Source organism: Apiospora marii (genome assembly GCF_038362585.1).
Source record: "Apiospora marii strain CBS 49790 chromosome Unknown utg000005l_segment0_segment0, whole genome shotgun sequence".
NCBI lineage: Eukaryota > Fungi > Ascomycota > Sordariomycetes > Amphisphaeriales > Apiosporaceae > Apiospora > Apiospora marii.
Genome location: NW_027117377.1, coordinates 3,440,116 through 3,466,883, shown reverse-complemented (window position 1 = coordinate 3,466,883; position 26,768 = coordinate 3,440,116). Strand labels below are relative to the sequence as shown.

The 26,768-nt window shown below is 53.7% G+C and overlaps 7 protein-coding genes across 7 annotated transcripts; 4 read left to right on the top strand and 3 right to left on the bottom strand.

Moving 5' to 3' along the window:
- Positions 1-1,022: 1,022 nt before the first annotated feature.
- Positions 1,023-9,379, top strand: PG985_008995 (neurofibromin 1; the record flags this gene model as incomplete). The annotated part of the gene is made up of 10 exons (XM_066828763.1): positions 1,023-1,076; positions 1,196-3,048; positions 3,106-3,220; positions 3,276-5,924; positions 5,980-6,066; positions 6,157-6,329; positions 6,382-7,058; positions 7,114-8,947; positions 9,042-9,294; positions 9,365-9,379. The coding sequence occupies 10 exons, from the start codon at positions 1,023-1,025 to the stop codon at positions 9,377-9,379; spliced, it is 7,710 nt and encodes a 2,569-aa protein (XP_066683675.1).
- Positions 9,380-10,470: 1,091 nt separating this feature from the next.
- PG985_008994 (zip zinc transporter) lies at positions 10,471-13,192 on the top strand (the record flags this gene model as incomplete). The annotated part of the gene is made up of 6 exons (XM_066828762.1): positions 10,471-10,646; positions 10,882-11,055; positions 11,131-11,374; positions 11,447-11,666; positions 11,726-12,189; positions 13,154-13,192. The coding sequence occupies 6 exons, from the start codon at positions 10,471-10,473 to the stop codon at positions 13,190-13,192; spliced, it is 1,317 nt and encodes a 438-aa protein (XP_066683674.1).
- Positions 13,193-13,488: 296 nt separating this feature from the next.
- Positions 13,489-14,763, top strand: PG985_008993 (CipA protein; the record flags this gene model as incomplete). Its single annotated transcript, XM_066828761.1, has 4 exons — positions 13,489-13,530; positions 13,626-13,892; positions 13,979-14,221; positions 14,317-14,763. The coding sequence occupies 4 exons, from the start codon at positions 13,489-13,491 to the stop codon at positions 14,761-14,763; spliced, it is 999 nt and encodes a 332-aa protein (XP_066683673.1).
- Positions 14,764-14,940: 177 nt separating this feature from the next.
- PG985_008992 (uncharacterized protein) lies at positions 14,941-19,656 on the bottom strand (the record flags this gene model as incomplete). Its single annotated transcript, XM_066828760.1, has 3 exons — positions 14,941-15,368; positions 15,422-16,934; positions 16,987-19,656. 3 exons carry the CDS (start codon positions 19,654-19,656, stop codon positions 14,941-14,943), a joined length of 4,611 nt encoding a protein of 1,536 aa, XP_066683672.1.
- Positions 19,657-20,999: 1,343 nt separating this feature from the next.
- PG985_008991 (uncharacterized protein) lies at positions 21,000-22,116 on the bottom strand (the record flags this gene model as incomplete). The annotated part of the gene is made up of 3 exons (XM_066828759.1): positions 21,000-21,567; positions 21,648-21,858; positions 21,942-22,116. The coding sequence occupies 3 exons, from the start codon at positions 22,114-22,116 to the stop codon at positions 21,000-21,002; spliced, it is 954 nt and encodes a 317-aa protein (XP_066683671.1).
- Positions 22,117-24,209: 2,093 nt separating this feature from the next.
- Positions 24,210-24,949, top strand: PG985_008990 (uncharacterized protein; the record flags this gene model as incomplete). Its single annotated transcript, XM_066828758.1, has 2 exons — positions 24,210-24,320; positions 24,407-24,949. The coding sequence occupies 2 exons, from the start codon at positions 24,210-24,212 to the stop codon at positions 24,947-24,949; spliced, it is 654 nt and encodes a 217-aa protein (XP_066683670.1).
- A 407-nt stretch (positions 24,950-25,356) lies between these two features.
- On the bottom strand, positions 25,357-26,206 carry PG985_008989 (cofilin; the record flags this gene model as incomplete). The annotated part of the gene is made up of 5 exons (XM_066828757.1): positions 25,357-25,497; positions 25,583-25,705; positions 25,762-25,945; positions 26,128-26,138; positions 26,204-26,206. The coding sequence occupies 5 exons, from the start codon at positions 26,204-26,206 to the stop codon at positions 25,357-25,359; spliced, it is 462 nt and encodes a 153-aa protein (XP_066683669.1).
- Between the last annotated feature and the right edge of the window lie 562 nt (positions 26,207-26,768).

The following is a 26,768-nucleotide window of genomic DNA, read 5'->3' as shown; positions in this document are numbered from 1 at the left end:
AGCGCTTCAATGTAGAGAGGGAGAATGAGCGGAGGACAATTGGAAAAGAAATATAAGTACATGTAAGTAGTCATAGGGAGAACAGCAACAGGGTCCAGCGACCCGGGGGACCTTGCGCTCCTCGCCGGCCGAGGACGAGTCTTTCCGCGCTCGTCAGGAGTCAAATCAAACAAAAAAGCAGCCAAAATTACCGGTGGGCACATAACTTACATTTGGTCACTTTTCTTCAACGCAAGCCCGGCTCATTGGCGTAAATGTCCAGTCCCCCCCGCACGCCACGACCTCTTATCCTCCTTCAGACTAGGAACCGGGATTAGGGGACCTCCTCACTGGGAAATTCTCAAGCAAACTGATCGATTGATTCATCAATAGTTGATCAAATCGAGCTGTCGGGGCCGCTTTACGAGAGGCCAGGTCTCCATATCGTGCCTAGTCTCGCCTGCCGGACTCTTCTTGCTTTAGCTTAGGCGTTTGGGACCGCTACGGATCTTCCCTTTTGGTCTCGAGAGCCCCCCAACCCGGCACTGTCTATCAGATCACTATCACAGGGTCTGCCGAGCTGCACAGTTGCGACACCATTCCAATCAATATATATCCACCCAACCTCGATCCATGCACACCACTAGTAACAAACCACTGCTCGCAGTCGCAAACAAACAACCGCGCATATACCCCGGTGCCCATTCCTCGAGCTGCAAACTCCTAGATCCTATTCTTTGAACCGACTTGTCACCCGGCGCATTCTTGTTACCTATTTTCCGCACCCGCAACCCAGACTCCCAGCTCCGGCACCCATCCGTCGATTCAGCTCCGCGCACGCACACGAGATCCCAACCTCCACAGCAACCACACCGGCGCGCCAGGTACCTTTCGAGCCGCTACTAGCCACAGAGTCCCGAGACATACCATCTACTATCATTTGCGACGAGTCTTTGGCAAACTCTCCCTCCGACACTACCGCTTGTATATGGCACCGTCACCATGACGAGTGGCTTCTCGATCTCGAGCCTACGGTTTACAAGATGAATGGCGACGCGGGCCTCGTGGGCTGCTTGGTCGAAAGACTTACTACCAGGGTACACTATACATCATAACTCCCTTTCTTTTCCGGCGGCAACACGCGCTGTGGCTTCGGGGCCCCTGTCGAGGGCCTCACATAGTTATTGTTCGCCTTGCTAATATAGCTTCATGCCAGCTCCCACACCGTACCGGCACGCACGCCCAGGACCTACGCCAGGATGAGATAGCTGTGATTACTCGCCAAACTTTGATCAAGATCAGCTCTTCGTCGGTATCAGTTGTGCTGGATTCTCTGGTGACGCTTTTGGAAGAATTGGGCCGCCCCTATAAAAGCTTTGTGACACACCCAACCCATATACTTCTATCCGAGCTGTATGTGTTAGCATTGGCCGCCGATTGCTGTCGCGCGAATTGGAAGGAGCAGCAAGACGGAGACGATGCCGGAAAAGACGCGGCATACCAGAATGGGCGGCCGCCTTCCGCCGCTATCAACCTGCAGCGACTCGACAATGCCCTTGTCGCGAGGATATTGGATCATTTTAAACATATGCTGGAACCTCTGCCCGACGGTTATGCGCTCCCTGCGCGGTCGATACTAGACGAGGATACCGCAAAGGCGGTCTTGGACCCGAGATACGGAGAGCTCCCCTCTCGAGGCGTATCGTCAAGCAGTTCCGATGAACTTGGCGAAGGCAACGGCGCCAGCACTTTGCTGCCACAGGATGTCGAGCCGCATATAAGGTCAATTTGTGAATTTCTGACTGCATCAAGCTGGCCCGCGGCGTTCGAATACTTCAGGAGCGTGATTTATACTGTTCGAGCGGCGGTGCCGGTTCAAGCTGGTGCGCCGCAGCCGCAGGCCTTGGCCGAAGATGAGAAGTTGTCTCTAGTGATCTTACGCTTGCTCTCATACGCTTGGCTCGATAGCCAGAAGCTGGGGCAGGTCATCCAAGAACTGTGTTCTAGCTTTCTCCATTTCCGAAAGCCCTTCCAGAGTACTATTGCAATTGTCACTCCGCTTATGATCATACGGTGGCTTGATCGGTATCCTCAGGAGTTTGTCAGGTTACACAATCAGCGTAGGAGGCTGGACGGCGGTGCTGATACCCTTTTCGACATGACGCAGACCATCACAGACAGCACCAGAAGGAAAACAATGCTGCAGCCTTTGCAGATGATGCTGCTCTTCCTTGTGCCAGAAGTCTTTGAAGTGGCCAGTAACTTGCGGGAGGCCAAAAGCGGCAGCATGGCCAAGAAGGTACAATTCCTGGACAGCCTGAGAAAACAGCTAAGAAACCAAAACGAAATCGCGGGGTACTGCCTGGTCTGTCTCTTGCGTGCAGCCCGCCACTTCGACGTCGATAGCGATGCCGCTTTTGTCAGTTATGCCATGGATGTCCAGGATGAAGTACGAGATGCCGTGTTCCGCAGGTACTCCCCAAGCTTGGATGGCAGTGGGTTCGATCAGGATCTCACAACGGCTGCCCTGATCAGCCTGACTCACCTCAACTTCGAGGGATCGGTCGAGTCTCTTGTACAGGCGTGTCTGCACCCATCTGCCCCGCAGATGTTCAAGATTTCTTTGATACAAGCATGTTCTTACTTCGCGCGACAGCGCCAAGCTGAACAGTACCGTCCCCTTTTCCTTGAAGTCGCAGGCTTCATCCAGGAACAGATGAAGACAATGCTTGCTGTATCAACAGACATGTATCTAGGCGACCATACCTCTCAGCGCAAGGCTTCCGAAACCAGTGCCTCGAATACTGCCATGATATGCACGATTCTCAAGTTCCTGGATGCATCACCGACGACACTTTTCGATAATGCACCTGCTGATAGCACGGATAAATTCTACGAAGATAATTTCGAAGCGTTCATCTCTTGCTTGGTATCGGCGAATGACCAGGTCAGATCACTGTCCAGCGCAATGGCGCATCGCCTTTTGACACCCGATGGCATCTTGGTTTCCCTACGCAAAGCCAAGAGACTTGAGACTCAGGGGTTCAAAATCAAATTCTGGAAACTTACGTAAGCACAGTCAATCCGTGATTACTGGCAGGTGCCGGTATACTAATATTCAGCCAGCTCGCTCTCTCTCATGTCGATGTGCATCAAATACATGCAACAAGGCGACAGTACAGTCTTGGAGTCGATCCATGGCTACCTTGAATCCCGGCTGTTGTTACTCACCAATATTAAAGTAAGTACACGGCGATTACGATGGAAGTAGCGCGGTGCTCACGACAATCTCATAGGAATTATCGGAGATCACAGAAGAGATTCCTGAGAGGACGACGGTAACCGCAAAATTAGAGACCCTCTTTCTAGTCTCCCTCAACTCCGCCGATATCGAGACATGTCAGCTTGTCACGTCGTGCATCGGCTTGTTCAACGACGAATGTCGTATCGTCGATTCAGCTTCGGAGACGACAAAAACGACGGTGCCCCTCTTGCGGAACAGCGAAGTATTCTCAGAGATAGCGTCTCGCGCTTTCAGATTTACCGGCGTGGTCGCTTTTCAAAAGCGAGTACGAAACTTGCTCCGTCGTATGCAATGTCCCAGCGTAGGTATTCTGGAGGCTTGGGAAATTGCGTTTGACAGATGGATGTATCTATCTAAAGACGTCTCAACAACTCCTATCGACAGCGTGGACGATCGCTCTCTGACGGAATGGCGGAACTATTCGGGATTTCTCGCTTCTCTTGGCGGAATATGCGTAGCCGATCAAACTTACAACCTGGATGAGCCCGCCGTCGGAGGACTGCGTTGGATCGACCGGTTATCATCGGAGAATTACGAAGAAACTTTACTGAGTCGGTACTTGCGTCTCGGGATCCAACTCCTTGCTTGCAGCAACGTGCGAGTGAGGGAGTCGATGAGAGAAGTTTTATCCGTCGAGATCTCGCCCAACCTCTACCAACCTTTGTTCAAGGCCTTGGAGTCCGAGCTCGAGGTTCTGTTTACCGGTGCTCTCGAAACAGCCGGCAAAAGCCAGGATGGCGAGATTATTTTTGCTGAGCAGACCTCATCTCTGTTGAAAGTACTTGTTGATCGATTGGACACGCCCTCTGACCTGGGTGCAGCTGCATCGGTTCACCTAGGGTCTTTGACCCTGAACTTTGCTAAATTCTTAGACAGCGCCCCTGACAACCTGGGCTGCTTGAGAGTTAAGATCAAGGTCTGCCAGCTTTGCGAAGTGGTGACACGCAAAAAGGAGCATCTGAACTTGCGTGACGATGTGCGAATCCGGAACCAGCTCCTTGAATTCATCTTCGGATGGATCGCACGCCCTCGCTCGCCCCGCGATGGAGGCTACGGAGGCGTTCGCCAAGATGAAATGACCCGGATCCAGAGAGACCTCGACAGAGCATGTCTTCGCTCCCTTGCAGAGCTGACCTACCGCCTCCCCTTACAGCCCGGGGATGGACAAAACGATGCTGGCACGAGCGAGTTGAAGTCGCAAATGTTCCACACTTATTTCAACAGATTCCTATCTCTTCTCAACTATGAGCCTATGGATATCCACAGAGGTGATATGCTGATTCCCTCTACCAATCGAGACGAATCAACGTCATCGGGGGATCTGGCAATCACCATTCTTTCAAACCTGCTCAGTGCAAACATTGATGTCGGCCTCAAACATTCGCTTAGCATTGGATACCATGAGAATGTCGAAATCCGTACCGCCTTTGTCAAAGTCCTCTACAATATTTTGGTTCAGGGGACCGAGTTCAGCAACCTGTCAGATGCCGCCGTCAGCGAGAGGTATGAGGAGTTGCTGGACATTCTGACTCACGACTTGCACCTTGCTGTCGCCATTAGCACCGTCTGTCCCAGCAGTGAAGTTGATGAGCTGACGATATCGCTGCTCAACATCTTCGAGACGCGTGGTCTGACCTTCGAGCTCATGGAAGCACTCATCAAACAAGAGATCGAAGACACTGAAAACGAGTCGGAGATCCTGCGTCGAAACTGTGTGGCCACCAAGATACTTTCTGTCTACGCAAAATGGAAAGGTGCCGACTACCTACGTGGAACTCTACAAAAGGTGGTTGAGCGTCTCATGTTGACCTCCAAGGATCTCGATCTCGAACTCGACCCGGCGCGAATTCACTCGCAGGAAGAGGTGCAGAAGAACGCACTACAGTTGCGTATCGTTGCAAAGGTATTCATTGATGATATCAGGGCCTCGTCGGCTACCATTCCAGCCTCGTTCAGGAAAATCTGCAGCATCATCTCCGCCGCAGTGATGACCAGATTCCCCGAGGCCAAGTACACAGCAGTTGGCGCTTTCATCTTCTTGAGATTCTTCTGCCCTGCCATTGTGGCGCCTGAAGCCGAAGGGCTGGTAAGCGTGGCACCGTCCAAAGAGATGCGGCGTGGCCTACTCCTGATCGCCAAAGTCATCCAGAACCTGGCAAATAACGTCTTATTTGGCGCCAAAGAGCCTTATATGTACCCCCTGAACGACTTTCTCGCGCAAAACATATACCGCGTGACTCAGTTTCTTCGAGAAATTTCGATCCCGCCTGACGCTGACACCCTTGGCACCCCTTCCCTGGAGACCGAAACCTTCGATTTTGGTTCGTGCGTGGCACTTCACAGATTTCTGTATGACCATTGGGATCAGGTCCGGCAGAAGCTCATGACACAGACGAGAAGAGACTATGTGCGGTCTCCAAGCGAACTGGCTCGTGGGCGTTCCCCGGCTATTGAACCTTTACGTAACCTTGTTACCACCCTGGGACCTCCTCCCCTTGCTGTTACTTGGAACCGACCCCAGATTTCCGCCAATGCTCCCCTTGCCTATTCCAGATTCCAGCACTTCATGCTTCGCAATGCCTTCCGCAGCACCGAATCGTTCATGACCTCGCGAGCTGTATACGATGGTGGCGAGAGCAAGGTATGCCCATCTACTGCCGCAGATGAGGACCGTTTACTAATTCTTGCCTCTCTAGGATGGGCTGTCAATCATTTGTGTGATCCTCCGTCATATCGATTCTGACTCTATTGACTTTGATACCCTTATATACTGCTACTTGAAGGTACGAATGAGACTCTCTCTCTGTGCCCAGCTACGGGGCTCCCACTGCGGCCGCATTGCCATCGGACTATCACGGCTAATTATCATGCAGATCGCAAGTCGCTTATGGCATCGGCCTTTTGGCCTCCTTATCGATGCAACCTGCTACAACGGACAGAACGAGCCCCAAGATGACCTTTTCAAGAAGCTTGAGCTCCTGAGTCCCACCGAGATTTCCCGTTCGCTATCCCGCATCTATGTCTACAACATGAACAGTGCGTTCAGGTACGTTCGCTCTCAAGTCAACCCCCCCTTTTCCGCTCCTGACTGGCCGTAGGAAATGCCTCCGCCGCATTCTTCGCTTAGCTACGAAGAACGATACGAGTATATTCAACCCAGGCAATGTCGATTACCACCTTATTGGAAGTCTTCAAGACCTTCAGTCACATTTCCACCTCAGCCAACTGCATCTGCCAAAGGAGACCATCAGCGTCGTAACGGATACGAGATATGTGTTCCAATCCATAACCAGGCTATCCAAAACCCGGGGCCAGATTGAGGTCATCATCAAAGTTGGCAGCCAGTTCGTCCAAGTCACGACGACGAAGAAACAGGAGGTGCACCCAGGCTTCCGCCTTCACGCCACCGTCAACGATATCTTCAGGTTGGGCGAGGTGGAAGAAGCTCCGACATCCATCCCAACTGACGACGACTCTGCATTTGGTCTGCGCGCAGACAATGGCAAGATAGTCATGTACTTCCAGAGCCCTAAGAAAGCGGACGTCCTGCAGGCCGTTCGTGGTGCGAAAGCCAAGTACGGCAAAGATACGAGGACATTGAAGTCATACGAAAGGCTTATTCGACCACAAGACGTTCCCGGAACCCTGCTCAACCTTGCTCTCACAAACCTTGCTGCTGCGGATCCCGTCCTACGGCTTTCTTCTTATAACTTGCTCGGTGCCCTATGCCGCGCCTTCAAATTCAAGGCTGCTTCCAAGTTCATGTGTATCCGAGGTAACTTTACCCGAATACATTATAACGTTGTTACGCTGATACTGACTGTTACCAGATATCGCTGTTCCTCTTGATCCGACCCAATTCATCGTCAACATCAGCAAGCATTTGGCCCAGGAAGAGCCTCAACTGACATCAGACTTCTTAAACGAATTCTTTGTGGGCTGGGAAAGCTTCTCGGACGAACAAAAGCCACTGAGCCTGGCATATATGGCACCTTGGCTACCGAGTCTTCGAACCTCACTCCTTGGAGACGAAGCTGACAGCGAGAAGGGCAAGGAGAGGATCGCCGTCATCTTCCGCAAACTCATCGATGTGACTATTACAGACCCCACTCTCAACCTGACCTTGGAGCACACTGTATGGCCGTCCATATACAAGGACGAAACCCTACTCGATATATTCCTCGAGGAAGTGTTGAAGGCAGCGTTGGCGCTTGGAATGCATGATGAGCAGACCCAGTGCCTGACGTCCATAATCACGGCGATGGGCACCATTACACTCAGGGGCAAGATCATCTCGCGCTTGCGCAAGGCCCTCAACAGGTCATCCCAGCGACCTACCAAGTACATGCCGGATAACGCTGTCTGGCCCGAGATCTGTACCCTGCTTCAGTTTTGTCTGTCATTGTCTTTTGACTGCGGCGTCCAATCTCAGCTCTATCTCCCCGAGATCTTCCACGTCGTCACCATGCTTGCCAATACAGGCCCTTCGGATGTTCGCATTCTAGTACACAGGCTTCTCATTAACTCCATCCATGCCGCCTGCACCTCGTTCAATCTGGAAGAAGCGAAACTGTCGAAACTCCGTGGCGCTCTCGACACCCTGTCAGAACCGAGAAACGACATCTTCTCTCCCCCGGTGTTTACTCGCGATGGCGCCTCCATCTCGACGAACCAAGAGAACGGGCAAACCCTCGGCGGCACGGAGAGTCTGGCTGCCCTCCTCTTCGACATCTGCTCTACTGCTGCTCCATCCATAGACATGGCCAATGCTTGGCGGTCCAGGTGGATGAGCCTGGTGGCCAGTACCGCGTTCCAGAACAACCCTGCAGTCCAGCCGAGAGCTTTCACAGTGATGGGATGCCTGGCCAGGGAAGAAGTTGACGACGATCTCCTGTATCAGGTTCTGGTCGCCCTCCGTAGCGCGGTGGGCCGGTTCGGCGAAGACAACAACGAGATGCTCATTGCTATTGTGACTTCGCTGTCGAAAATGATGGGCAAGCTGCTGACAACATCTCGGTATGGCCTACAGCTGTTCTGGCTTGCAATTTCTTTACTTCGCTTGGTTCCTCCAAGCCTGTTCAATTGTGCAGCCAATTTTCTGGAGGCGGTGCTTACCAACATTGGATCGTCTGGGGAAGTGCGCAACGGAAAGATGGCACAAGTATTGATCCAAGGCCGTGCCCAACTAGAAGATGCTGCGCTGCCACTGGATGACTTGTATGGCATCCACTTCACGGTTGAGAATTTCCACTTCGCCATAGGTGCGTGCCTCATCCGTGGATTGACGGACACCATGACCAAGGGCACTGGCCTGCGCGTTCTCTCGACCCTCTTGGAGATGAGCCACCCCGTGGTCGGACGGCCCGAACAGCTCCCATCGGAGATGCTTGCATCTCCATACTTCGCCCTCGTGCAATCGCGGACAGTGGGGTCGGACGAGCTCAAGGAAACACTGTGGCAATCCGGCATCAACCCGATGAGTGTGATGACGATGCCGCAAGTGCGGACGAATCCGGGAATCAACATGGTCAAGGACAAGGACCTGCTACTGAACACGGCCATTGCGCTCGTGGATTTCCAGTATCTGCAAGATTCTGTGCAGCATCGCACCTTCTTGTGGCTGAACGAGCTGGCTGCCATCCGGCCTGCTGTCGTTGCTCATCTGTGAGTTCTACCCCAGGCGATACGGTTTCTATGGGATAGCCGAGAACGGGAAAGACGCCATCGAAGCTAACCATCTGTATTTCTTATTTTCTAGGAGCTACCCAATCGTACAGATACTGGATGATATCCTGTTGCACTGCCAAAACTCCACCACGCTCGAAGCCGCCCACGAGTTGCTCCAGGCCATGACGGCGGACCCCAATATTTCGGCGGCGATGGAGACGAGCGGTGTCCTCAACGAAATACTCGAAGACGTGGGCTTCGGAGGCCTTTGGAGATCGTGCTCGTTCAGCCAGGGCCAGGAACCCGACAAGCAGTGCTTTGCTCTGACCGAGAAGCTCATCGAGGTAGGCTTGGAACAATACGAGTCACTCCTATCCGTAAAGACAATATAGACTAACAACCATGCCTACACAGCTCATCATTATCTAAGATGCATCAAGGGTAGCACTCTATGGAGTGGGTCAGTAGCGCAAGAGAGAAGTGACTGCCAGTGGAAGGGCGGTTTGATTCGATATGGTATGGTATGGTGTGATGTGGCATTGGCAGCGGTGATGTTGGATGAGTAGACGAGTCCATGCCAAAGATTTCCTTTCAATCTGCCTCGGTGGTCTGGTAGGCTTGGGGCATCTTGGCAAGGTATCGGTCTGATCAAGTGGATATAGCAAGCGCAAGGTGTAAATGCACAACGACGTGATTCAATTGCTTTGCGTGTATTGGTTGTTTTCCGTGATATGCCATGCATGGTGCCTGCCACGAGAAGCCTATGCATTCGTGAGGCTCTTCAAGGTATGTACCTACTTTTTATTCAAAGATTTGTGTTGAGCACTGGCAACTGCCACCATGTTTGACCCGGACGAACGCCAATTCAGATGTGATATGTAAAGTGCGGCCATAGCTTGTCAAAGTCGAAACATTCCGGGCAAAGATGCCAAGTCAGGATGGCCGTTTTTTCCTTCCTCGCTAGGTTCTTGGTCGTGGCTGCCTCTCCGGCTTGGCAATTGCTTGGTAGCCATCAAGGTGTCTACGCCATCGTCTTTTTGCGTCCATACCTACTTCCCAACTCTATCCCCATCGCCAAGGCAGTAGGGACACCAATAAGAAAGCGGGCTTTCCAACTGAACAACCAGACTTTCCAGACAGCTGGTAATAGATACAGTACTACTAGTAAAAATCGGGTTGTCACACTCGTATTCAAATACTTTACAACATATACCTTGGGTCGTTTATACCATTGATTATCCATTCCTGTTTGGCTGGTGTCTCTTGGCGTTTACGGAACTCACGCTTGGCGCAACATGGGAAATCTCATCATGGTGGAACTGGCAGGCACCCGCATTGGCTGCACTTTCAATCGTGAGGACCTTGATAGACATACGGCTTCTTGGCCGGACGTGACAATGAAAAGACCCCAGAACAGCCAGGTCCATGGCCAATACATGAAGCATCCATCATCCATCATCCAGAGTTGTGAGCCTATCTGTTTGTTTTAGCACAACGGTTTTTGCATCGATAAATCCAACATGGTCTCTTCTAGCATCATCTTCGTGTCACTCTTATCACTAGGAGGGGCGTCGGCAAGCCATCTGGCACCACATGCCCGCCGACAGCAGCAGACGACGACGGTGCCTCCCACGTCGACGACCGCCTCTCCACAAGTCACAGCCATATCAGACTGCCACAACCACGGCGCCACCGTGTAAGCGATTGCACCTATGGGCCTTGTCTAGTGTAACCCATGGCTGATGGACTCGTCTAGGTTTTGCATGTTTGGCACAGCCGAATACCAGATCCTCGGACAGGCAACAGCGACAACGCCTCCGCCGCCTGCGTATACGGACTGCCACCAGCACGGATCAGACATGTGAGCAAGACCTTGGTCCTCTTACCGGCTAGTGTCTACTGTCGAGCGGTGGCTGACTTGGTGACAACAGATTCTGCGTTGGCCCCGATGGCAATGACGTCGAGGTTGCTCCCGAGGGTAGCACACATGGGTCTAGCGGAGAGTCAGGCGTTGATGAACATCACGACCACGACCACAGCCACGATCAAGGCGATGCCTCTTCTCAACAAGGCGGCACTAATTGTCATTTCCATGCCGGCGTCGAGTACGTGCCCGCCTCGGATCCCGTTTCTTCTTTCGCACATCAGCGTATCACATCACTAACGGGAAGGCTTTCTAGGCATTGTGTAGGCGCCGGTCAATCGGAGGGGTCGGCGACAGCCGCGCCGTCGTGCGGACCAAGAGAGCGAGACTACAACGTCCCGCTCCGAGTAGGGCTCCTGTTCGTGATCCTCGTTACCAGTTTCCTCGGCGCCGTCGTTCCCATCCTCCTCGGACGTATCCTGTCGGGGAACGGTAACCTTATTACTGTGTTCCTGAAACAATTCGGGACAGGAGTCATTATCGCTACGGCCCTTGTTCATGTACGCCACTTGGCTCCCTTTCTCCTAGGCATAATTGGATCTTGCGCTAACAACTGCTCCTGCAAATGACAGCTGTTCACTCACGCTTCGCTCATGTTCGGCAATCCGTGTCTCAAAGACCGTATAACTTTCGAGGGCACGACGGCTGCCATCGTCATGGGCGGCCTCGCTTCTGCGTTCTTCATTGACTACATCTGCCACCGACTGAAGGATTACTGTACTTGTTCGAAGTTCAATAAAGAGTCGGTCAATGTGTGGATCCTAGAGGCAGGCATCCTCTTCCATTCGGCATGTAAGCTTTCCTGTCGCGTTCTTACGGAAGCACGTACTGACAAGCATCTCGTGCCGTAGTGGTCGGTCTCACGCTTGTCGTAGCGGGCGATTCTTTCTTCATCACCCTCTTCATCGTGATCCTCTTCCACCAGTTGTTCGAAGGCATCGCGCTGGGTACCCGCATCGCGGCTATCCCAGCAGCAAACCAGTCGCCAGCCCAGACGCCAGCCCAGACGCCAGCCCAGCCGGCTGGTCCTTCTAAGAATGAGGGCGACAGCCCCGGCAATTCTGCTTCGGCCCTGGTCACGCCTTCATCGCCGAATGGCCTCGGCCTGAGGGGAAAGCTATTGATGGCCGCTGGTTTCGGTATCACGACGCCCTTGGGCATGGCCATCGGTATCGCGGTGCTGAAGCGCTTCAACGGCCAGGACCCCAGCACCCTCATCGCCATCGGCTTCCTCGACGCCCTTTCGGCCGGCGTCCTGCTCTGGGTCGGCATCGTTGAGATGTGGGCGCACGACTGGGTCAACGGTGGTGAGCTCGTCGATGCTGGCGCCGTGCAGACGGCGTGTGCCTCGGTGGGACTTGTCGCCGGTATGGCGCTTATGGGCTTATTGGGGATGTGGGCTTAGATCTATAACGCTGCTCCCAGCAGGATTATGCTGTACTGTACATACATACCAGGGTTTGCTTGGTGCTATTGGCATACTGTTCATTCCGTTAATTGAAGCACTTGATTAAATACTGGCCTGCTGATCATTCACGGGAAGTCAAGCGGCCGCAGGAATGAACCGTCTTGATTATACCACTTACTCCAGGGAATAACAATGAAATAAGCTAATAATATTGGAATAATAAGTCTCTTATAGACCTGTTTATTCTGATGGAGACTTGGCCGGTTTATTCTCGCAGGGGCTTGGAAGTATTGAATAGGACAGTAGAAATGCGTGGAGATGTACCAGTCACTGTGTCGTGTCCCCCACCTTGGACAGGCCAAACAAAGTTATTTGATTGGCTGAGTATTAGAGAGCCCCGTTGGACCCTGAATTAGCGTGAGTCGAATTTTTACGATCTGTGATTCCCATATATACGCTTAAAACACCTGGCCTTTTCAACAAGCGAGTCTTTGGTAGTATAGTGGTCAGTATGCGAGCTTGTCATTGAACTTCAATGTCAGTAAACGCTCGAGACCGGGGTTCAATTCCCCGCCAGAGAGTAACTGATCAACGCGATTCGAGATTCACGATTTTTTTTTTGATGCCGTTGATGATTTATGCATCTCTTTGGGATGTTCGTCGATTATCTTTTTATGCTATGAACAGAAAGGCAGACAGACAGTTCTCAGCTGTTGGCCTGCAAGCCATGTTTCTCTATTTTCTCTTTTACTGAATGCCCAGGATTAATGTGGTGGGTTGCGTGCCTTATGTCCCACGTAAAGTCTCTTCCGCCCCGACGGCTTTAAAGAGACGGCATGACGCGGGCATCGAAATTGTCCAGCCGTACTAGCCTGATCAGGTATCTCGCTATCGCCGCAACTACGCTTAACTCCTGGCAGCGCCGCTACCACACGCGCAGCAGTGGCACTACTCTAGGGGGTGTAAGTGGTGATAACTCCGTGGTTTATGCTGTGCGTGGCAAGCAGGTGAGGAGATAGAGTGCCGGGCCTAGGGGGGAAATCTGCAGAAATAGCTTTGTCATTCTAGTACAAGTAATAGTAACAGCCCCCTCGAGCTGGTTACAAGAACTTATAATACAAAACCCTCGAAGACTCCAAGAACTTATTTACTTGTATGATTTCTACCGGACACATACATACCAACAAACAGCAATTTCGAATCACAATGTCCGAGTCAAAGTTCATCGAGAAAGTCGCCATCGTTGGTGTAAGCTCGCAAGCCCCTTTCCTTGATTTTCCACCCCCCTTTACCACCAGCAAAGCATCATCGTCCGTCGTCAGCCAACTAACCAACTTGAAAAGGCCACCGGCACCATCGGTAAATATATAGTCGAAGCACTGCTGCAGAAAGGCAAGCACGAAGTGACGGCCATTACGCGGAAAGGGAGCACCAGCGTCATGCCCGCCGGAGTAACGTCGGCGGCGGTGGACTACGAGAACCCTTCGACCCTCGTGGAGGCCTTGCGCGGACAGGAGGCCCTGATTATCACGCTTCCGAGCACGGGTATGGACCAGCAGGCGACGCAGCTGAAGCTCGTGGAGGCGGCGGCGGTAGCTGGCGTCCCTTATGTGCGTAACCACGATTTGCCTTCAAGGGCCAGTTGCCCTTTTTACTTGTGACAAGGGCATCGCCACTGACCCAGCGTAAAATTCAGGTCCTCCCCAACGAGTGGACCGTCGACATGGCCGACGAGAAGCTCGCCGACGACGTCTTCTTCAGCAGCGAGCGCGCGATCCGCCGCCACATCGAGGAGCTCGGCGTCAGCTCCTGGATGGCCGTCATCACGAGCTTCTGGTACGAGTTCAGCCTGGGTTTCAGCCCGCTGTGTTACGGGCTGGACTGGGCTGGACGCACCTTCACCTTTTATGGTGAAGGGACGCGCAAGATCAACACTATAGTGCGTAAGCCGCAGCCTGCTTCATTCTCCTGTTCCGCTTTGTCTGATACCGGACGATTATAAGCCTCACAAGACTGACCAGTATTTTCAAAAAGACTATGCCGCAAAACGGTCGCGCCGTAGCCAACCTCCTCTGCCTCCCCATCCAGTCTCCCGGCGACGCGCCCTCCCTAGAAACCTACCAGAACAAATTCGTCTACGTATCGTCCTTCCTGGTCAGCCAGCGGGACATGTTCGAGTCGGTGCTGCGGGTGACGGGCACCGACGCAAGGGACTGGACGCTCCGGCACGAGGAAGCAACCGAGCGGTACCGGGCCGGCCTCGAGGAGATGCAGGCGGGCAAGCGCACGGGGTACCTGAAGCTACTCTACGCGCGCGTCTTCTTCCCGGACGGCGCGGGCAACTTCGAGGCCCGGCGGGGGCTCGATAATGACGCCCTGGGGCTGCCGCGGGAGGAGCTGGATGAGTGGACCCGGGTCGCCATCACGAACGCCGAGGTGGGCATCAAGTACGGCCCGGGCAGCGGCAATAGTAGTAGCTGAGAAGAGGAAGTTTGATTCAGTGAGGGAAAGGGGGGAACAAAATGTACGGGATGTTTTTCTGGATCAAGCGTGCGGCGATTTCCGAACGCTTGATGTTATTGAAGCTGCGTTGGTATTTATTAATTAAAAACAACAATGGCATTACTCGTCTATTATATTGTGCTATATTAGCCCCTTCTACACCTGACTTGACCTTCCGCCCGGCGTGCTCGACCTTACCGCGTAGCCACCCAGGAACGTCCCGGGGTCCTGCGCAAAGTACATGGCCCCGGCGACTTTGCTGGGATTCATGGACATGGAAGGCCAGTCCACCAAGAAAGACCCGGTGATGACAACCAACATCAGCGACAAGATGGCAGCCGCGAACCAGGTGCATACGAAGTGCGCCGTGGACGCCTGCAAGGCCTTGGAGGGGACATTGGCCAACAAAATGGGCAGCACGTCAGACAAAATCGCCGTGAACGCCACGATACCCAGATAGATATCGGGACGTCGCCGTCTGCCCACCTCCCAGAGCCCAGAATATGCATTCGTGGGCGGGGTCAGAACTGACGCAATGCCGAAATGCTTGCGGTAGAGCCGGTACGGACCAAGGAACGCGACAGCTAGAAGAGTCACAGTCAGTAAAGGGAGTCTGTAGCATGCCAGGTGAACTTACCATTGAAGAAAGTGGCCCAATACAGGGAAATAACCACGCCAACGCCACAAAACAAGAACCGGACTCCGAACGAATCGCCATCCATGAACTGCTCAAAGTTCGAGTTCGCGCCCGTGCTGATGTACACGAGTGAGGTGACGAGCAGAGAGACCAGCAGCAGAATAGCTAGCAGCCGGCCCCAAAGGCCCAAGACGCGAAACGGCATCGCCTTGCTCCGCATTGCCAGGGTATTCTTGTTGGTAAAGCCTACCTTCCTTTTATGGTTTCTTGGTAGACTGCCTGCGTCGTTCTTGATGACGATTCCGTAGTTCCAGCCGTAGTTGTCGTACCAGCCACTGAGACCAAATCTCCTTTGGCCAAGCGTCTTGATGGCATCCTTGTTCGTGATGACGCCGCTGTTGTTCTTTGGTTCGAATTTCTTGATTAATCCGCGGAACTCCTGGTTCGCGGCAAGCTGCCCCATCATTTCAATGTTCCAAGGATTTCTCCAAACGCCCGACTTCCATTTCCGCAGCGTAACAGCTGTGACCACGACCAACAACATCATGACGCTCAGCAATGCAATGGCGATGCTCACCAGGGTAGGGAAGGCCTGTACCATCGCCTCACAGTGGGACGAAGCAGTCGTCCGCGACAAGCAGTCAGGATCTCCAACCGATATACGAAAGGCTTCGGCGCTGAGTGGTATGAGAACCGCGTTGATCAAGAGTAGCAGGCCGGTTACAGAGAGCAGCACATGGTGTCTCATCAGTGACCGAACGCCTGTCACGAAACCCAAGAGACTATTTGACTGTAGGCAAAGTGAGTCGCCAGTCTCGGCCCCGTATTTGCTTGTCAACGCGTGGAAGGGCTGGTATAGCTTGGCTGTTTGGTCGAGTATGCGAACTGGAACTGAAACTGCGACGGCCAGAAGCGGGGGCAAGACGAGGCCAACAAAGTAGTCTTTAGAGGAGAGGTTCAGCGCCGACAGGCTTGACGTGTTGAGGCTATTGCGGGATGAGTTGCTTGTCGAAGTGGGTGTGACTATCGTCGTAGTCATCATCGTTACTGGCTCCCACATGGTCTTGGTTCTGGTCGGGACGCCGTTTGAATCATACAGCGTCGTAACTGCCAGCGTTTCAGTCACTACCATGGTCGTTGTGCCAGTGGCACGGCCCCATTCGTTCATCATTGTTGATGTAGTCGTCATTGATGCGTACGTTTCGGTAGTGAGGCCTCCGCGCCCGTTAGTCGTGGTTCGGACCCTCCACTGATTCTGATGCCACGCAGTCCCGGTACTGGTCGGCCTTCCCTCGGCGTCCGTATAGGTGGTCAAGAAAGGCGCCATGTTCACAAGGCTACTACGTGTCGCCGTAGGATTGCCCGCTGCGTCTGTCAGGGTTGTGTATAGCAAGGTCATGAAGTCGCGCGTTTCTGTCCAATCGGTGTAGATCATCGTGGTTTGCACTACCACCTTCTGGACCACATCTAGTGTTGTGATGTGTTCTTCCGTGAATACCGCACCTATGGCGTCCTACCAAGCCAGTAAGTTATAGTCAAGAGAGCTAGCTTATATCACAACTTACCGTCGTGGTCTCGGTCGAGGTACTCGTCATTGTGGAATGTTGGTCTACTTCCGTAGCCACTACCACCGTGATAGTGTGTGGAGGAATGGGTGTACCTTCTGGCATTTTCAGCTGTGGTGGCGGCGTATTTAGTGGTCGGAGCGGCTCGTCTCCCGGCTTGTTCGATGGTGGCGGCGGTGTATTAAACGGCCGGAGGGGCTCGTCATCCGGTTCCTCCTCAGGCTTTTGCTGCTGTGGTGGAGGCGCTGGAGTATTTGTGGCCGGTAGGGATGTTGGAACTATTCCAAGAACAGGGGGTGGCACGTCATCGGCATCCGATGTCGCCAAAGGCTGCGGAATCGTGGAAGATGTAGTGTCTGCTGCCAGAGGGGGCGTCGGTTGCTGTTGTAAAGGAGGAGTGTTGACCGGGTTGGGCTCTTGGTCAACAGGAGGCGTGGCACTTGGCTTCGGATTGCCCGGGTTAGGGGTCGGAGTTTTATTTGGATGACCCGGATCAGGGGTTGGTGGTTGAACTGGTGGGCCTGGATTCGGAGTTGGGGTTTGAACTGGAGGGTTCGGTCGAGGTGGTGGTGTTTGGTCCGGGGAGTCTGGATCAGGGGTCGGTCTTGGAGTTTGCACTGGGGGTTCTGGCTGATCTGGTCCTTCGGGCGTATCATCGCCGGGACTGGGCGTTGGTGGAGCTTGATGGCCCGGTTTCGTCTCAGGGTCGGTATGAACTGGAGTTGGGGTTGGTGCCTGAACAGGAGGGTGTTGTTTGTCCAGAGTTTTGGATTTGCCGTCCCCGGGGGTTGGTTTTGGCGAAGGGGGATGGACTGGTTTATCTGGATCGTCGGGCCCTGGGGCCGGAGTTTCAATCGGAGGGCTTGAGGGACCCGGGTTCTTGGGATTATCATCGCCAGGAGTGGGCTGCGGCTGCTGTGTAGGCTGAGAACCTGGATCATCTAGGGTTGGGGCAGGGATTGGAATGGGGGGTGTTGGTTTATCAGAAGCCGGAGGTTTCCCATTGCTAGGAGTGGGCTGCGGCTGCAGTGTAGTCTGATGACCTGGTTCTGCTACTGGGGTCGTGTTTTCAACTGGGTTGTTAGGGGGACTCGGTCCCTTAGAACCATTTGGGTCACCACCGCCCGGGTTCGTCCCGGTTTCTACGGGAGCTGGAGGGGTTTGATGGGTCGTTACAACAGGCAAACCAGCATCAGGAGTGGTCTCTGGAGTACCTGCTGTAACCGTTTTCTGTATGGTCACAGTGGTTTCAGTGGTGATGACGATCGTTGTGGTGGAAGCACAGCCCGCGATCTGACGAGGTAAGAAGCTCGTCACAGGGACCGTAATCCTTTTCGTTCGAGCTCCGGGGCCACGGCCGAAAATGTCACCCAGACCTGGACCACCTACTAGCCTGTCGGAGCCTCCGTCGCCACCTGATCCAGGAAGATCACGAGCTTTTACCGTGACTTCTGGGAGGGTGGTCGTCTTGGTAATTGTTACTACGTTGGTAACAGTACACACTTTCGCAGGTTCTTGTGTCGGGTCAGGACCACCTGGCTTCTCCGTAGGCGCTGGTTCGGCAGTGTCGTCCTTGGTCGTGTCAGGCGGTGCCGGGGGTGGCTGGACCCCTCCACCCCCATCCCCATTTGTGGGTGCTGGCTGAGGCTCTGGGGGAGTTGGGGAAGGCTGTGGATTATCCCCGTCGCCTGGGGGAGGTGAGTTCACGGGTGGTGGTAACGGCGTTTTCGTTGATGAAGGAGTGTGCTGCTCCGGCGGAGGGCTGGGTTCTGCAACTTCAGTAGTTGCGGGAGTTTCCTCGGGGGTAGGGATTGCCTGGGCGGGCGTGCTCTTAACCGGGGGAGAAGCAGCGGCAGTCGACGAGCTAGACACTTGCGGCTGGGCTTCGCCAGGTTGTTCCTTTCCTGGTTCAGGCTGCGTCGAGTTACCGTTCTGCTCAACGCGGCCATACAAACGGACTGTGGCCAGGTCTCGTAGCCGTAGACCGGGCACAGCGTCGCTTTGGTTACTCGGAGAGTTTGGAGAGCTCGGCGAGCTTAACAGTTGGTTCTTGGTGGGAAGAACCTGTGTAGAGTAGACCGTTAAGCCGAGTAGGGTCGCCAGCAACAGCAAGAGGAGCAAGGAGAATGGGCTCTTCAAAACGAATGGCCTGTAATCAGTGAAGTCTCTGGGAGGCCTGCTCGTCGGTAGAGAATCTCTCTTCTCGTCGATGCCGACCATTGGTGTCTCGTATACATGGCAGAAGAATTTGTCCTTGTCATCCACATAGGTCGACTCTGTGGGCGCATCGCTCTCCTTGCTCAAGCTGGACGGCGCCCTCGGCCCGTAGTACTCGACATAGGTGCCCGCTAGTTCAGCAATGTCTATCTCGTGGAACTCTTCCGGGACCAGACGGGGTGAAGCAAGTGGCGCCGCGTATTCGTTATGGAGCTGAACGGGTTCATATTGTTGGTCTTCGTGTGTAAGTGAGGATTGTCGAATCACTTGCTGAACCTGATGCTGGAATCGTTCCCTCGCCGATAACCTATGCTGGCCAGATATGCGTTCTTCGCCTGCCTCGACTTCAGTCTCGTGTCCATCTTCAAGCTCATGATCATGCTCGTCCTGGGCTAGTGGCGCAAAGCTGCCACCGCGGCCGCCTTGGTGGTACTGCGTCGGCATGCGGCGCATGGCTCAAATCAACAACTATTCGCTTATTCGGTGACAGAAGTATAATGAATCATGGCGCGACTCTGAACGTGTCCATTTCGTAGCACTGCGACCTGGTGGTATTTTGTCTGTCAATCGTGTATATGAATACCAAAGAAGGGGGAGCTCTCTAGGCTGGGAGAGTTTGACTCATGCGGGATATGAACTGCCTGCCTGTATGAATAAACGTCCATCCCAACCGCCCATGGCCAACCCAAATGCCATAGTCTGGTCTGGCCCATGGGTACTATACGGTATGCGCAAATCCAATAGCGCACCCATGGCCTTCTTACTCTCTTCTGACTATACCACACCAATCCGAGTAGGGACTGAGTGAGTGTGTGTGGCCCAGGCAATATCGAGACCTGCACGATGCCCAACGCGCCAATGGGGTTCACGGATATGGACAGGCTTCATGTTGACAGCCCCCAAGCTCGTCCCTATCCGGATGGTGGGTGAGGGCGGGGTTGCATTTCTCGTCCACATAAGCATAGGATCTTACCACACCAACCGCACAATCGGACAGCCTCCCCATGTTCGGTGCTTCCTGTTCTGCACTGGTGGCATGATGGCGAGCCAACCTTCTGGCGGATGTATCGTCCCATTCGGGAGTTGGGCTCCAGAGCGCCAAGCCCTGCTTTGCCACGGAAGAAACGGGATACCATGCAGCCCGAGTCTCACTGCATACCAACAGTCGTTGGCGAGCGGCTTAGACTCTGCAGAGAATGGCTCACGGATGGCGGTTTGGGTATGTGGATCAGCGGGATTGACAGGGTCAAAATCGCAGGAGGCTCGGCAATCGCTCGGGTGACTTGTAGCTGCAGTAGGTGTTGGTGTTGATCAGTATTTTTAGGACCATAGTCCAAACCTGCCTTGGACGAGACCCTCGGAACACATAGTCCATTTGCCGAGTCGATATCGGATGTTGAATAAGCGACCGGGATTCGTCTGCACTTTTTCACAGCAGGAAGTTGATGAGCAAACGGTATGCAAACGGTGTATGGCATATCCCATGTAGGGCTGAAGGTGGTCGAAAATAGCAAGAGCTAAGGACGGACCTCCACAAGCAACTGCTCCAATTTGGTGACACTACAGCAGTCAATTAATAGCAATATGGAACGTTACCAACCACTTCACATCAATCATCATCCCTACAGTTTATACAGCCATGTGCAACACCAGGAAGGCTTGTGGGCGTCATTGGTGATTAGAAAGTTAAGTGTTCGGCGAATAAAATTGGTATGTACATAAAAGCCCCATTTGCTAGTTACACAATGATTGATGGGTTGCAAACTACTCTCAACACCGCGGAACAAACAGTCGATTTAGATAATGAAAGCAGCAACACCCGCGGCGGCAGCGGCGAAGCTGACACCGTAAGCAGCCGCGCCAGCCGTAGGTACGGAGCTGGGCATGCTGGACATGGTGGGCATCATGCCGCTGCCGCTGCCGGACATGGTCGCGGTGCCCTGGGAGCCGGGGGCGGCCTGGGTGCTGTTGGAGGTGGTGTTCATAGGAGCCATGACGGGCTCGTAGGCGGGGTCGCAGGTGCCGTTGGCCATGGGCGAGATGGGGCAGGCGCCGTCAATGCAGATGCTCTGCAGCTGGGGGCCCTGGGCCTTGATGGCGGTGGCGGGGGGCGCGCAGCGGTAGCCGAAGAGGGAGTTGAGCGCCGTGCCGACGGCCTTGACGTCGTCCTCGGCCACGCCGAACGAGGCGGCCGCCATGCCGACCTGCTGGATGAAGTAGCCGACCTCGGCCGGGTTCAGGTCCATGAACTTGTGCACCTTGTACATGGAGCTGGCGGCCGTGTACGCGTCGAAGCCCGGCATGCCCTGCTCGGAGCAGCCCAGGAGGGAGCCGAAGAACTGGTACAGGTGGGTGAGGAGGAAGCTGGAGAGGAATATCGGTCAGCCATCGATCGTGTACCCAGAGCATGATTCTATCAAGCATGAAAGGTATGTATGACTTACTATTGCTTGGAGTTCATGTCGTTGGCGGGCATGTTCTTCATCAGGGGCTCGGCAGCACCACCGTCGAGGAAGTTGATGGCGACAGCCTTGTTGCCGCGGTTGCTGGAAGCCAGCTCGCCAGTGAAGTAGGGCATGAGGTTGACGTCGGTGCCTTCGTACTTGCCGGCAGCCAGGATACCGGGCACCTTGATACCGACATTGGGCATGGTGTCTATGGGGGATAGTATGTGAGTGACGGCTACTAGCTTGTGTCCAGGGGACTACTTGGGGGTAAACCCCCCAAAGGAGACTTACAGTTACCGATGACAACGGTGTTGACGACCAGAGTCAGAAGAGTCAGCTGGTTCTTGGCTGTGTTCTCCTTCAACAAGGCAGTGGTGTAGTAGTCGCAGATGGAAGTATCCTTGGGGCGCTGGGCCTCGGCGATAGTGGCGGCCGCGGCCACGGTAGCAATCTTGGAGAAACGCATGTTGTTGGTTTGAGGGGTATATGATGCGATTGGATCGTAGTCTTTGGGGGAAATACGAGAGAAGATAGATGCACACAGAGCTGGAATAATTGTTTTCGACAGGCAGCGGACAATGCCTCCATGTTATAGACTCTCTACTTTCATGCTTTTGCTATGTATACCGGTACTTCCGCTGTATTCTCCTTTCTAATTTCTTGCCATTTCAAGCTGCAGGTCTAGTTCGGAAGGCAGGATAGCCGGCTAGGACGCGGGCTAGGTGAAGGTCAGCGATGATGACGATCGCGGGGCGCTTGCGATGGTGTCTGCCAACCAGGTTGTCTCTCAACAAAGACAAGCTCCCAATCCAGTAACAAGCAAGCAAGAATGTAGGAGATTCTCTCTAGCTAGCTACATTCCCCATGGCTGTAGCGCTGTTCTCTGAACCGTAGCCTTTACACTTGTTCACGCGCTTAAGATCAAGAGTGGCCAAGGTCTTCATGGAGTCTTTACTGTGCGTGCAGGATGTATACTTGTCTTGAGATCGCTGTCATTTGAGACACGACAGCGACCTTTACCTGCCATCTCGGTACTGCGTATATCTCGCTACGATCGCGATTGGACTATACTTGCATGCATTCTCACTCAGATTGCCTATCGATCTTTTTCAAAACACACTATCGCGCCGTCTTCCGGAATCTTGGTAAAGGGACACCGGATGACAGTCTGCAAGGCACAGCTCCCGGCTAAATGACAAGACGGGACCAATGAAGACAGCGCAATTTCCAATAGTCCTGCCTAAAGAAGATGGTTCGCGATGAACTAGCCAGCCGCTAGTTTACCCCGGATGTTGACCATTCCGGCGGCAAGCCCCTTCCCGGGCCTGGAATGACTTTGAATACGTGGTATATGCAGCAGACAGGAGAAAGTTCATTTCCTTTCTAGGCCAGCAGCATAGCACTTCAAGCTTAGATCGCCAAGACACGAGCCCCAGACAGTATAGGGTTTCTTTTTGATGGCCCGTCTCCTGCTAACCACCAGCCTTGAATGCGGCCGCATCCTTCAAACCACGCCAGCGATGGGAGTAGTAGTAGACTGTGAGGCGAATGGACCGGATCACTTGGCTGGATGATATCATACTTTATAAGGATATTCTCCTCAATATGCTCTAGCTATGTGTCAATCTTGCTCGTGATATGTCAAATTGGCAATTAGAGACTAGGAATCTGCAGCTTGAACTACGGGTTGCATGCTTCCATCCCAATATCCTATGTATACCAAGCAAAGGCGGACCGAAAGCTACGAATTTTCCTGAGCTTTGTATCATTCAAGAACACAATTAGTATCCTGCACTTCGAACGAAGCGTCAAGCATCGACTGCTCTGGTGCATTTCGTCTCCTTTTCATTCCCAGATTCACACATAAGTTTGCCATGCTTGGGCGGTCTTGCCTCCAAGTTCTGCCATGAGAGCTTCCAGGCAAAATAGCTGTGAGATGGACAATGGAAAAGGAACTGCTCTTGTCCCCTGATTCACGCCTTCTGGTTCTAAATAGAATGGCTATCAGGATAAGCAAGCAAGTAGGTACTCAGAACTAGCCAGGCTCACTGACATGGAAGAGTGGGAAAACGAGATCGTGAAGAGACTGCCATCACCAATGTGCCCTTTTCTCCTCAGTAATTTCCAGGTCTAATCCATAAAATCCATTTTTCAAAAAGAAATTCGAAAAGACCAGCAACTTCCCATCTCCCCACGTGTCACTGATATACAGTAGTCCCCAGCCACAAAGAAGAGGCCCTAGCCACAACACCCCCACCTAACCGAGGAATTGGGAACAGGTTGGCTGGCAGCCAGCAGCAACAGCTTGACAGAGAGCCCACCCCCACCACTCCAGCCGCAGCAGCAGCAACATCATCATCACTCGCTTGTCGCTAACCCAACATCCACAATTTCTCTCTCGACCTACCTACACCTTACCTTACATACCCCTACATACCCAGCCAGCATTGCATGGCCAGTAACAACACCAACACGACGAGACCGCCGCCCCCGCCCGAAACCCTCTACACCTCCTACCCCTTCCCGACCCTGAGCACGAACCCGCGCGACCTCGCCACCATGACGGAAGCCACCTTCGCCAAGCAGTTCCTCGCCGCGCTTGACAGCCGGCCCGTCAAGCTGTCGGCCGACCACGTCGAAGACCCGCGGAGCTACCCAGCCCGCAGCGCCGTACGTCGTTCTACTTATAGCTGCCTGCGCGCCTCTCACATATCATATATTTTTACGACTTGACTAACCGCTCAAACTGCAAACAGTACACCCTCCCCCGCCCCCCGAAACCCATGAGCAAGCCCCAAGGCCGCGGCGGCCCCGGCGCCGCCGGCCCGCCCGGCTCCGAGCGCTCGTTCACCGTCGTCATCAAGTCGCTGCGCAACCCGCCGCTCGACCTCAAGCTCACGACGCAGACGCCCAACACGTCCATGCTGGACCTCAAGGCTGCCGTGGCCGCCCAGCTGGCCGGCAACGTCGCCCTCGATAAGATCAAGATGCTCTACAAGAAGAAGCCCGTTGTCGACAGCAAGGTTCTCAAGGAGCTGGCCGAGGAGGGCGGCCCAACCACGCTCGAGTTCAGCGTCATGGTGATGGGAGGCGCGGCGGTGGCGGCTGCTGCCTCCACCCCTAAGACTGCGGAGGCTGCTCAGGCTGACGTCGCCCAGGGTACTAGTGGCTCCGAAACTCTGGAGTCGCCCGAGTTTTGGGACGATCTTAAGGGATTCCTACTCCAACGGATACGGGACGAGAAAGAGGCTACGAAAGTATTCGATACGTTCCAGTCGGCCTGGAAAGCAAAGGGATGAGAAAAAGCATAAGTTGAGATCCAGTAATGAATTGACGAAAAAATGCCGGGACAAGCGCAATTGTTATGCTCTACATTCCAGCATTGGGTGAAGAAGAGGTTGTTTTTGTTTTCTCTAGTGCAGGGACTGGCCCTCCCCAACCAACATCAAATCTAGAAACTTGTGCCGCCTCGAGAGAACCCAACTTGACCACGGTTTCCACATTGCCTCCATCCTATAGCAGACAGGCAAAGAGCCTAGCCGTCCAATCTTCAGTCGTTAAGTGGCCGCCTGGGGGGTTGGTTTCGTAAACGTCGTAGACTTCCCGCACAGCATATGCTCCAGCTGCAACTTTGTATCACGCAAGAGATCTCAGTTCATCCATTATGTTCTTGGTATCTCTTTGGGTGTGTTGTTGTGTCATACTCCTAACCGGCAAGACCCTTGCTGACGATCTTGAGCACGGTGTCGTACTCAACGTCGTCCTGGTCGTTGGCCTGCAGCTCAGTAGCGATACCGTTAAGGGATCGCTTCAGGGCCTCCTTGGACGAGGCGTACACCATCTTGGCCTGCGAAACAGAAGGGTTAGTTCGCTGGTGGGAAGTTGGGAGGGCAGGCTGAGGGTGGCCGTGGGGTGGCCGATAAGTAACGTACCATGACACCGGCATCATCGGGCGACCAGGCAATGAATGTGATCTTGTTGCGGGCACCTTCGCCGGAAGCGAGGTTGTACTCAAAGTCGTAGACGGCGTAGCGGGGACCCTTGCCGACGGAACCCTGGTTGCGTCATGGTTAGCGGTAAAGGGGACATGTGGGACCGGAACCAAACATACGCTCTTGGACTTGGTGGTGGCGTTGACGAGCTTGCCGCGGAAGTTCTCCCAGTCCTTGTCGTCCGAAGCCTCCTCGACGACGATCTCACGGTTGTCGTCCGACAGCTTGTAGATGATGTACTTGTACTTCTTGTTAAGCTTGAGGTCGTTGAAGGCTGTTATGCACTCCTGCGAGACGGAAGCTCTGTTGTGGGTAAAGAGTCAGCGCAAACTCTGTAGTTTTCTTCGCGAACGTGCCAGGCTCTCTCGCCGTGTATCGTGTGCCGTAAAGTCGGTTGGTCTCGGCGGGGGTAGCAGCGACAAAAGCATCACGAGCACACGACAACAGCACGGCATTCTCTGGCGAAACAAAGGTGGAAGACGAACCCTGATTGAGACTACAGAAGAGCGGGATTAGCATTGCATTGGCGAATTGGGCACAGATTGACCGGGCGCAGCTTACCATTTTGGCAGTGAATGTGTTGTTGCGCAAAAGAAACTCTTATGGTCGATCTTGACTGGGCTGTTGATGAAGCAGAAGGGCGACGGTTAGCGGGGTAGTTCAGGAGAGACAGACCAGCAAGTGTGGACGAAGAAGGGGAGGTCGGGACGGGGGCGGAGTGATGCAGGGAAAATTTGAGAGAGGTCAAATTTTGGGTTGGGCAGGCGAGGAGTTCTTACAATAGCAAGGAGATGCTTCTGCCGCCTGTCGGGCTTGATGGGTAGGTGAATTTGGAGTTGAGCGGTAAAAGGTAGGTTAGACAGGTGGAAGAGTGAAAGAGTTGTTTTTAGTCCCAAGTCCAGGTGGTCGCAATCAATCGCATATGGAGAGGCGGAAGAGTGGGCTCGCTCGTCTCTCTCTGTCTGTCTTTCTTGCTTGCTGGGTCTCCTCTCTTTCTTGCTGTCGGCCCCCCCTCCAAAAGGTACAAGTCCAAAGTCGGGTTATGTATGGGCTGGGCGCTGGGCAGGCTACGTTGGAGGGGTAATGGGGAGCAACGCAACAGCACTACGAGTACTAAGACCAAGGC